At 39.5% G+C, this 12,810-nt stretch overlaps 1 protein-coding gene across 1 annotated transcript; it reads right to left on the bottom strand.

Annotated features, from left to right (window-relative positions):
- Positions 1-338: 338 nt before the first annotated feature.
- On the bottom strand, positions 339-11,768 carry LOC111181071 (uncharacterized). Its single transcript, XM_022586119.3, is given in 5 exon segments — positions 339-535; positions 538-1,901; positions 8,543-8,635; positions 8,915-9,041; positions 11,613-11,768. Coding segments are annotated over 5 exon segments (1,677 nt in total). The 5' UTR covers positions 11,634-11,768; the 3' UTR covers positions 339-463.
- Between the last annotated feature and the right edge of the window lie 1,042 nt (positions 11,769-12,810).

Below are 12,810 nucleotides of genomic sequence, written 5' to 3' on the forward strand. Positions count from 1 at the left end.
GATTTTTCCATGGTCATTACGTTTCTACCAACTATGTCCTCACTGACAGTATGTGACCTATGAAGCCCTGATAGGGTCTATCTTTCCACTAAAGGCTTTCCCAGTCTCTGTGTTTATACTGTTTGTCTCAGTATACACTTGCCAGCCACAGGATGATCTAGAAGGTTTTATTCAAGGGTTTTCCACCTTCACTGTATCACAGTTTATTTCTGTGTGTTTTCTGTGATGTAAAATATGACATAATTGATCACTGAAGGTGCTACCACACTCACTGCATTCATTAGGTTTTTCTTCTGTGCAAATGCTATTATCTGCTGACACTGCACCTGTGGCACCTGGCTGTCCCACAAGGGCTACTACATTCCTATCTGCTAGGAACCCATCACTGTGGAATGGAGTCTCAGCTGCCACAGAAGGTGTGTGCACGCTCACCACATTAACAGGGTTTTTCCCCTGTATGATATCACTCGAACGTGATGAGCTGGGACTCTCTGAGAAAGGATTTTCCAACTTGACTGAATCTCCACGTTTCTCTCTTGCATGCAGCATCCCTTTGTGGTACACGAGGCATGACAAGTGGGAGAAGGCTTTCCCACAGTCAGTGCATCCATAGGGTCTTTCTCCTGTATGAGTTCTCCGATGTCTATTGAGGCATGACTTATCCCTGAAGGCTTTCCCACAGTCACTGCATGCGTAGGGTTTCTCTCCTGTGTGAATTCTCTGATGGTTAATGAGGCCAGACTTGTGTGAACACGATTTTCCACATTCGGTACATACAAAGGGAGTCTTTCCAGTGTGAAATCTCTGATGTGAGATGAGGCATGTTTTCTGGCTGAAGCCTTTCCCACATTCAGTGCATACATAGGGTTTCTCTCCAGTGTGAGTTCGTTGATGTATGAGGAGATTGCCCTTCTGGATGAAGCCTTTTCCACATTCATTGCACATATAGGGTTTCTCTCCAGTGTGAGTTCGCTGATGCACAATGAGATTGCCCTTCTGAATGAAGGCTTTTCCACAATCACTGCATATATATGATTTCTCTCCTGTATGAGTTTTCTGGTGTGCATTAAGCTGTGATTTCCAGCGGAAGGCTTTGTCACATTCAGTGCATTCATATGGTTTTTCTCCCGTATGAGTTCTCTGATGTTCGATGAGCCGGGACTTCCTGGAGAATGCTTTGTTGCATAGACTGCACCCATGAGGTTTCTCTCCTGTATGAACTCTCTGATGATTAATGAGCCGAGACTTCTTGATGAAGCCTTTTCCACATTCCTCGCATATGTAGGGTTTTTCTCCTGTATGAGTTTTCTGATGAATAAGCAGCCGTGATTTCTTGGGGAAGGCTTTGTCACATTCAGTGCATGTATACCGTTTCTCTCCTATATGGGTTTTCTGGTGTTCAGTGAGCCTGGACTTTCTGGAGAAGGCTTTCCCACATATACTGCATCCATGAGGTTTTTCTCCTGTGTGCACTCTCTGATGATCGATGAGGCGGGACTTCTTGATGAAAGCTTTCCCACATTCAGTGCATAAGTGGGGTTTATTTATCTTCTGAGTTCCTAGATGCTTAATGAACTGTGAATTTGTGTTCATAGAACTTCCACATTCAGTAAATTTCATTTCACTATGAAATTGCTCATGCTTTGCATGGAGGAAGGATTCCCCATCTCCAAGAGGGTTCTTTACTCCATAGCTTCTGTTCTGGTTGACTAAACTTAAATTTGATTTCAGTGTTTTCCCATGAAAGTCCAACATATCATGATTTTGCCTTAAAGGAAAGTTACTTTTGCTCTGATGAACAATGTTTCCAAGTGCATTATGTTCGTGATATTGTTCCATTCTTTTTGGACATCTTTGATTTTGCAAGTCCTCCTGCAGAAGACAGTCATCTTTCCTCATTTCTAGGAAAGAAGAGAAGAATGAGTCTTCCCATAGCTTGGTACAGAGTGAAACTACTTAACAAACGCCTTTGTGTAGGCTGGCCCTTTATGGACAACACTATGACTTCAGTTTAAAGAAACTCCAGGGCTTCCCTGGTGGCGCAGTGGTTAAGAATCTGCCTGCCAATGCAGGGGACACAGGTTCGAGCACTGGTCCGGGAAGATCCCACATGCCGCGGAGCAACTAAGCCCGTGTGCCACAACTACTGAACCTGCACGCTACAGCCCGTGAGCCACAACTACTGAGCCTGTGCTCTAGAGCCCGTGAGCCACAACTACTGAACCCATGTGCCACAACTACTGAGCCTGCGCTCTAGAGCCCATGCTCCGCAACAAGAGAAGCCACTGCAAGGAGAAGCCCTCGCACCCCAACGAAGAGTATCCCCTGCTCATCACAACTAGAGAAAGCCCGTATGAAGCAACAAAGACCCAGTGCAGCCAGAAATAAATAAATAAAATAAATTAATTAAAAAAAATAGAAAAGCATTAAAAAAATATATCTAAAGAAACTCCAAGTAGAAAAGGGAACCCTCCTACACCATTGGTGGGAATGTAAATTGGTGCAGCCACCCTGGAAAACAGTATGGAGGCTCCTTAAAATAGAGCTGCCATATGATCCAGCAATCCCACTCCCAGGCATATATCCAGACAAAACTATAATTCAAAAAGATATATGCACACTGTGTTCATAGCAGCACTGTTCAGAATAGCCAAGACATGGAAACAACCTAAATGTCCATTGACAGATGAATGAATAAACAAGATGTGGTACATGTATACAATGGAATACTACTCAGCCATAAAAAAGAATGAAATAATGCTATTTGCAGCAACATGGATGGACCCAGAGATGATCATACTAAGTGAAGTAGGTCAGAAAGAGAAAGACAAGTACCATATGATATAACTTATATGTGGAATCTAAAATATGACACAAATGAACTTATCTATGAAACAGAAACAGACTCACAGACATAGGGAACAGACTTGTGGTTGCCAAAAGGGAGGTGGGTGGTGGAGGGATGGATTGGGAGTTTGGGATTAGCTGATGCAAACTATTATATATAGGATGGATAAACAACAAGGTCCTATTGTATAGCACAGGGAAGTATATTCAATATGCTGTTATAAACCACAATGGAAAACAATATGAAAAAGAACGTGTGTGTGTGTGTGTGTGTGTGTGTGTGTATATATATATATATATCTGAATCACTTTGCTGTACAGCAGAAATTAACACAACAGTGTAAATCAACTATACTTCCACTAAAAAAAAAAAAAAGAAACTCCAATATATGTTTGTTATCACTTGGACAAGGGTAAAATACAATAATGTAAACAAAGAAAATAAAAGGTAAAAACAGGGCATAAACGAGGTTAGAGCATTCAAAATGAGCAAATAGAGATTTGGCTGCTTTGTAATTGTAACCTTATAAATTATGCTGATAGTAAAATAAAATCAAGTTATTATGAGCACCAGACCACAGAAGACAGAGGGATATTTTTTTCCAAATGCTGTGGGACACATTCATACATGCATAAATCCTTAAATGCAAGGAATCAAGTATTATTCCTAATTATGTGACCTAGGCCACTGGATAGGTGAGTAGTGGTTTTTAATGAGATGGAGACTATTATTGAGGTTCACAATGTGGGGAAATCAAGCGTGCATTTCAAAGCATATCAACTCCAGGTGGGTTTTGGATATCCAAAACAGACATGAAGAATTCAATTGGCTATGAAGATCCTGAGAAAGGTCTTAACCATGTGGGAAAGGAGATAACAATGTGGGAATCATTTGTATATAAATATTATATATATAAGGATAGAGGACAGGATGGAAAATGTGTAGACTGAAAGTATCAATAGATGAAGGCGTGTGACCAAGTTTACAATTATTATAACATTAAGACTTTGGGTTTTAAAAAGCCCATGGAGGAGCACCAAACATTGACTATACCAATACTAATAAAGGAAATAAGTGATCCTATACTCAGGAAGCTACAAGACTTTTAGGAGCTCTATGCCAGAAACCAGGCCAAAGACCAAGTACATATATATCTTATATTACAATATCATACTAGGGAACTGGCATCTTTTTCATTCACCCTTTGTACTTGTATATATGGAACATTTAAATTGTTCCCATTTCATTGTAGTGATCCCTAAACCCACATCCTGCCATTAATAGCATTTTCTTTCAAAAGTCTGCATACCCATCTTGGTTTCTACCACTTAAGGGGTCCTAAAGGATCACACTTCTGATCCTGGACCAAGACTCTTGACAGTTTTGCCTGCCATTTGGCTTAGAACTACTGGATGTACTTAACTATAGCTCACACTGCTGCCACCCAGTTCAAAAGAAAGACTACATATCCAAGGATAATACAGATCAAATTCACAATGCCACCACTATACCTCAATTACAGGTGACGGTTGAACAAGGCGGGGGATAGGGGTACAGGCCCTCCATGTGGTCAAAAATCCAGGTATAACTTTATAGTCGGCCCCCTGTATCCAAGGTTGTGCATCTGAGGATTCAACCAACCTTGGATTGTGTAATACTACAGTATGTAGTCACTGAAAAAAATCCACATATAAGTGGACCCATGCAGTTCAAACTCATGCTGTTCAAGGGTCAACTATACTAACAAAGTCCAGAACAGCCTGGAAATAAAAGTTACATTACCAACTTTTACTCCATTTATCCATGTCCACACTCTACTCATTCCTCTACAAATACCTTCTAAAACTGGCCTTCAAGTGGCTTCAGGCCAATCTTTTGACCAAGTTCCTCAAGGCCTTGCACATTTCCAAATTCACACCTTCATTACTTGCCCTTCCTCATCTTTACTCAAATCCCAGATATGCCTCCTATATATCACGCTATCATTCTATGTCACTGTAAGCTCTGTTTCCCCTACATTTCTAAAGTAGTCCCCACCTTTACTGTTCATTTAGACAATTTAGTTCACATAACCCCGAACTATAGCAAAGATGCTGCATTCAAAAGAGGAACTTCCACATATTACCTGCAGATTTATCCTCTGTTTGTTACTAAAATCTTACTCCTAGAATGTACTGATTTATTTCTCACTAATCTCCTCTAGCACACATTAAGTCTGTGGTTCACCAAGTAGGTTCAAGAGGGCCTGCTTACAACATTATGTATAGACTAGTCCAGGCCGTCCACCCCAAATCTACCAAAAATACACACTCTGAAAATAAGAGGTCCTAGTACATGTATTAGGAAACCATGCATTTCACAAATCCTCATCTTCCGGGCTGCTAGTGGTCCAAGGCTCTTCTTTTTTTTTTTTTTTTTTAATTCTACCTTGCATGTATGTAATCTCTACTCAAAAGAATCTTTCTTCCTTTCTTTTTTTTCAAATCAAGGTATAATTGACATACGACATTATATTAGTTTCAGGTGTACAACATAATGATTTGATGTTTGTATACATATAGCAATTTTTTTCAGTTCTACTGTTTTTATTTTTCAATTTTAATTTTTTATTATTTTTGTATTGAAGTATAGTTGATTTCCAACATTGTGCTAGTTTCAGGTGTACAGCAAAGGGATTCAGTTTTATATATATATATATATATATATATATATATATATATAAATCCTTAGTATAGGATTTCTATAAATATATTTATTTATATATTTATATAAATTTACTTCTATAAATATATTTATATAAATTTATTTCTATAACTATATTTATTTACATATTTATATAATTTCTATTATTATATTTATTTATATATTTATATAAGTTCATTTCTGTAAATATATTTAGTTACATATTTAGTTATAGTTATATAAATTTACTTATATAAATATATTTATCTATATGAATCCTCCTTATTTTTATATATATACATATTCTTTTTCAGATTATTTTCCCTTATAGGTTATTACAAAACATTGAGTATAGTGCCCACAATTTTTTTTTTAATCCAAGTCTCTTCTTAATCTGTACTCATCCCATAGGAGATCTCAATCTGTCCACATTTCTAACTCTAGTCCTAAATCCTTGGGTAGATCCAAATGCAACAGAGCATTTGCATCCAAGGTGATGTGAACAAACACGTCTAAATTACAATGGCCAAAACAAAACTCCTGATTTCTCAACCCACATCTCCTTCTCCATACACCTTCTTCATCTCAGAAATGGCGACTCCACTCTTCCCCAGACTCATGCCAAGAACCTTAGCGTCATCCTTCAGTTGTATTTTTCTTTCAACCCATTATCTACTTCAATAGGAAATGCCTTCTCTCCTTTATAAATATATTTCCAAGCTCACTAACCCTCACCCCCTCTACCCAGGTTGAAGACAAGCATTCTGTCTTATACTACAGCAATGGGCTACACTGACTGGATTTCAGGCTTCAACTTCCCTTCTACAAAGTAGTCAAAGTGATCATTTTATTTTATTTTTTAAATGTTTTATTTTATATTGGGGGTATAGTTGATTTACAATGTTGTGTTAGTTTCAGGTGTACAGCAAAGTGATTCAGTTATATATATATATATATATATATTCTCTTTCAGATTCTTTTCCCATATCGAAGTGATCTTTTTTTTTTCTTTTGGCCGCACCACGCAGCACGTGGGATCTTAGTTCCCCGACCAAGGATCGAACCTGCACCCCCTGCAGTAGAAGTATGGAGTCTTAACCACTGGACCACCAGGGAAGTCCCACAAAGTGATCATTTAAAATATAAATTATATTATGCCCTACTGTTTTCTCATTTGATTGTTTTTAAAAAATGAAGTCCTTGGGAGTTCCCTGGTGGCCTGCTGGTTAGGATTCGGGGCTCTCACTGCTGTGGCCCAGGTTCAGTCCCTGGTTGGGAAACTGAGATCTTGCAAGCTGCACGGTGCAGTCAAAAAAATTAATTAATTAAAAAAAAAATCATGGACTTCCCTGGCAGTCCAGTGCTTTAAGACTTCGCCTTCCAATGCAGGGCGTGTGGGTTCAATCCCTGGTCGGTGAGCTAACATCACAGATGCCTTGCAGCCAAAAAACCAAAACATAAAACAGGAGCGATATTGTAACAAATTCAATAACGACTTTAAAAATGATCCACATCAAAAAAATCTTAAAAAAACAAACAAAAAAATCAAGTCCTTGAAGTGGCCCTGAAAGGTCCTACATGACCTGTCTACTCCAAACTCCACCTACTACCTCACTGCCGTCATCTCCGTACTTTCTCCATCCACTGTCCATCTCACTCACTCCACTGTACTCACACAGGCTTCCTCCAGATTCCTAAAACATGCTCCTGCCTCAGGCTACTGACCTTGCTATTTTGTCTTCATGGAATGCGATTCACCCAAGGGACCTACCCACATCGCTGATATAGCTGCTTTAAGGCATCTTACAGAGACATTCCCTTTCCTAAAGGATGTAAGATGAGGGGGCCTAAGCTAAATTCCTAGCTGCCAAGAGCACAACGTAGCCCCCTCACACATGGCTGCATTTGCTGGAAGGGCTGGAAATGAAGTTAATGATCAGTCATGCCCAGGGCGATAAGGCCTCCTTTAAAAATTACGGGGTTCAGAGAGCCTACAGATGGCTGAACAGAAGGAGGTGTTGGGAGAGCATCACACCCAGAGAGGCCATGGAAGCTCCACGCTCCTTCCCCGTACCCTGTGCATCTCTTCCACCTGGCTTTTCCTGACTTAAATCCTTTCATAACAAACTGGTGATCTAGTAAGTAAAATGTTTCTCTGAGTTCTGTGTGCCACTCTAGCAAATGAATTGAACCTGAGGAGGAGGGAGTCTTGGGAAGCTCCGGTCTACAGCCAGTTGGTCAGAAGCACAGGTAACAATATGGACTTGTGTTTGGCATCTGAAGTGGAGGTCAGGGAAGTCTTGTGTGATGGAGCCCTTAACCTGTGGGATCTCATGCTTTCTCCAGGCAGACAGTGTCAGAATTTAGTTAAACTGTAGGACACTTAGCTGGTGTCACAGAGAATTGCTGGTGTCAGAAGTGCCGTGAGTGTGGCAGTGGTGTGAGAACAAAGAAGAAACACAAGAGGAGGACTGAGGTTTCTCGAGCACAGCCAGAATATATGAAGAAAGAAACAGAAGGTACTAGAGACTGAACGTTTATGTTCCTCCCACAATTTATACGTTGAAATCCTAACCTCCAAAGATGGCGTGAACGTTAGGAATGGAAATCAATTATTATCCAAAGGGGCAAGAAGGTGCAATTGTCAGAAGACAGCACTGAAATCAAAACATCTCTGTTTAGAGAGAGGTGTGGAAGGTTGAATTTCATAGCAAGACAAGTAGAAGGAACAGGTAGTGATACAGTGCTGGGGGAAGAAGGATGGGAAGATTTGAGAATTCTAAGATTTGAGAATTCTAAGAAGAAACTTAGAGGAAAAATAAAAAATCAAGACCCAGGTGAAATAAATAGGGATCAAATCCTAGAAGAGATATGTTCCTCGACACCACTAAAAGAAAAAGAGCTCTTCGGTGGAGGCTATGCTTCCATGTCCTCAGACATACACAGCTGTGATATCTCTGAATGATTAGAATATGACTCCTTTGGCCGCTCAATGCTGGTTCTCTTACTCACCTGGACAGATTTGACTGTGGATTTCATCTTCTACTGGCCACGGTTCTCCTCGTTCCAATCTGGAGAGAGCATCCGGCTTGCTGGCTTGATACCCTGTTCGTGGGAAACGACAGAGAGACAGACTCTTGAATTGGGCTGTGGTCTGCCAACATGGAAGAATGTTACATTTTACGAACTATGCAATTTGCGGCTCAGCAAAGGAAAGGCTCATCTCTCAGGAGAGGGCACGTTATACTCTAGTCTGGGGCCAGAGAAGGAACTGAGACTCATCTACCACTTCAGGGCACCATGGACACTGCAAAACTTTCAGAAGCTGAAGAAAGAGAGGCCACTGACTGGGGACTCTGAGGGACCAAGGGGAGCTGTTCTCACCAATGGACAGCAGGTTGCTATAGTTCTCCAGCATCACGTCCCGGTACAGGTCCTTCTGAGCAGGGGCCAGGAGCTGCCACTCCTCCCACGTGAAGTCCACGGCCACATCCTCCAGTGTCAGTGATCCCTGTAACAACACGGTCCTGTTTAATATGAGTGTTTCTCTCGTTACTGAAATGGAAGGCAAGTGAAGGAAGTTGTTCTGCTCTTTTTCACCATTTAGGCTACATCTATATACGGAGGTGCTTTGATTTTTATTTATTTTTTAATTTTTTAAAAAATTTGGCTGTGCTGCGAGGCTTGGGGGATCTTAGTTCCCTGATCAGGGGTTGAACCCAGGTGACTGGCAGTGAAAGTGCCAAGTCCTAACCACTGGACCACCAGGGAATGCCCCTGATTTTTTAAAACTACATTGTCATAGAAGCAAAATCTATCCATGTTCTAACTTATGTATTGCAAAATATTCTGTAATTATACAGTCAACCATCATTCAGCAAATCAGAAGTTTCTGTGATAAGTAGTCATTAATCCTCTTGCTAAACTAGAAACATATACAATATATATTTAAAACATTTGCTGTATATATATATATATACATATATATTTTTGTAGCGAGTACATATTTGCCAGGTATTAAGTATATTCTAATGACATCGGGACAAACAAAACATATTCCTACATTCACCAGGAATCTTCATAACCATTATCAGAATCAACCATGAAGAAACTCCAGACGCTATAATTAAAAGATACAACGGGGGGCTTCCCTGGTGGCGCAGTGGTTGAGAGTCCGCCTGCTGATGCAGGGGACACGGGTTCGTGCCCGGGTCCGGGAAGATCCCACATGCCGTGGAGCGGCTGGGCCCATGAGTCATGGCCACTGAGCCTGCGCGTTCGGAGCCTGTGCTCCGCAACGGGAGAGGCCACAACAGTGAGAGGCCCCGCATACCACAGGAAAAAAATAATAATAATAAGATACAACATATTAAGTATGTTTTGTATGTTAGGAAGAATAAAAACACCTTTCTAAAACATATTAAAAGAATGAGAGACTAGTAAAGAACATTATTCAAAGTAAGAAAATAAATAGCATCCTTCAAAAAACACACAAGTACATATATACATAGGTACATTATTTATATTTACATTTCTAGTCAGGTTCACAACATATCAGATACATTGAAGAGATAATAAACAGGAAGGTAGATATGAAGAAATTACTCAAAATGCAGCACAAGGACAAAATGATGGAAAATATAAAAGAGAGAATAATAAATATAGAGGATAAAGTGAGGTCTCACATTCCCAGCTCAGTTTATGAAAAAGTAAATACAGTAATGGAAAGGCACTACCCAAAGACCTAAGAGCTGAGTTAGATGCACCCACAAACATCCATACAGACACAGATGTACACACAGCTCAGTGACTGGAAGTACACACTCTTGCACATTTGTTAAGCGACACCAGGGGATTAGGAAAGAAGCGTAGGAAGAGGACTCTTACTTTTTCACTAGATGTACTTTGTCATCACTGGAGTTTTACAAATGTATTCACGCATATTTGTATTATGAAATTTTTTAAAGGTAATGAAAGATGAAGCAGTAGGACTTGGCTTTGAACACAGAGAGGGGAAGTGGACTACCTTCAATAGCTGGAAGTTCTTTTTTTTTTAAATTTAAGTATCATTGATTTACAGTGTCTCAGATGTACAGCAAAGTGATTCAGTTATACATATATATATTGAATATGTCTATTCTTTTGCAGATTCTTTTCCATTATAGGTTATTATAAGATATTGAATATAGTTCCCTGTGCTACAGAGTGGGTCCTTATTGTTCATGTATTTTATATATAGTAGTGTGTATCTGTTAATCCCAAATTCCTAATTTATCTCCCCTTGCCCCTTTCCTCTTTGGTAACCATAAGTTTGTTTTCTATGTTTAATAGCAGGAAGTTCTAAAGCAAACCCTGAGATCGCAACAACTTTACCAGACACAGATACTTTCAAGTCCCTCCTGCCAAATCTGTACTCAAACACCTGTTTGATCACCTGTTCATACGGGACCTTGGAAAGTCATGCCACCCTTCCATTTTCTTATGTCATCTAGGTTTTACTCCCAAGCTAACCCTGACCACTACAAGGTTGGGTCCATGGGTCACCTTGCTATGGTCCCATGAAGCACTGTGCCCGCTGAGTTTTCTTGGTCTATTTCCAAAGGGATCTCTGGAGAACCAGCTTTTCATTTATGAGAAGGTTGTAGTTAAGGACACTGTCTGCCATATCACCTCTAGGATGAACCATTTGAAAAGTCCCAAGACCTGAGTGCCATGAAATATACAGTGACATCCTCTGAGGAACTGGTCAGCTTTCTCCTCAGAGTCAATGTCTATCCCATCATCATCAGGAGTCTCTGGCTGTGATGACCGTCAGAGCTATTAGACATGAGTCGACAGTGCATGTAACCCACTGGATACTCCAATCACAGAAGATATTCCAACATTAGTCATTTAGTGTAGGTCCCACAAACAATATATTTCTGATGCTACTTTGCCTTGATGTTGAATTTAAATCTAAATTTATTTCTGCACAAATTCTAGTTTTCCAATTTGTTATTTCTATTGAATTCAATTGCATTTTAAAGTCCCCCCAGAAATCAATCACAGAATGAAGGAAAGAATAAGACAAACCAAAAATCACCTGGTCCTTGATCATTTTCATCTGTTATTGGGAAACAGCCAAAGCTAGGATGTCTCCTGAGCCTCTTCTTGAACTGCCCTAAATTTCTGGTTAGAAATCTTAGTCTCCAGGCAGTGATGTCCCCACAAATGATGATATCCAGGTCGTGAAACCTTCTCACATCACATGATGTATCTTGCTCCAGGAACCACGACCTGTGAGCTGAAAAATAAATTCACTTTGAGTGTAAATTTCCTCTGGACCCAGATGTTGTCACTGCCACCGTCACCCACCTGATTTCAAAGCCATCTGTTCCTTTATTTGGGGTCCCAGAGGCTATTACACCCTGGAGCAATAAAATAGAAGATTGTGAATGTGTGGGTACTGTTTCTTCCTTCTGTGAAGTGGAAGTGGGGTGAATGTGAAAGGGGAGATGGGAAAGGAGAACCAGCACAACACGATGCCCCCGCGGCAGGGGAATTATCACAGACCAGTTTTTGGAAAGAGAACATATAAAAGGTGAGGACCTGGACAGCTATTCCTTGGAAACCATGTGTGCTCATGGACCTGTTTAAAGTCATTGAACCATCTTCACTAATCGTCATTATGTGAAAGAAACAAACAAAGGAAAACCAAGAAAAAAATTAAGGCATATACAACAAAGATTACTATTTGTGGATATATACACATTTAGTAAAAGTATAAAAACATGCATTATATAAAACGAGTTCAAGGAATGTGATTACAATAAAAAACCACTGAATTGTATGCTTTAAGTGGATGAATTGTATGGTGTATGAATAAAAAAAAAGCTGTTATTAGAAAAAAGCTATGAGTAGAACTCTAATTATATGCTTACTAAAATATTTACAGGAAATGTAGATGAGGGACAGGGAACCACACCCTTATGTAAATGCAGAATCATAACCTGTTCTCAGAAGTGATAAATGAATATTTAAGCATTTAAATTCTATCTAAATGAATGCACATATTGAGTGATTCCAGTCATTAATGGAACAGGTTTTTCTCTTGGTATCTGTAGAAATTCTTAAAAAACAACTCTTACAGAAAAAAAATTTATGATATATTTATTAGTAATGTTTATGATAGGAAATTAAATGATGAGGCAAATTGTACTAAAATTTCGGCAGTTTATTGGAATTGTGAAAATCAAGCATAGAAAAATGAAGACTAAAAGGAACTATATGGAAAATTTAAC

Source organism: Delphinapterus leucas, chromosome 20, assembly GCF_059928025.1.
Source record: "Delphinapterus leucas isolate spDelLeu-1000000601 "Yukka" chromosome 20, BTC_Dleu_Yukka2, whole genome shotgun sequence".
NCBI classification, from domain to species: Eukaryota; Metazoa; Chordata; class Mammalia; order Artiodactyla; family Monodontidae; genus Delphinapterus; species Delphinapterus leucas.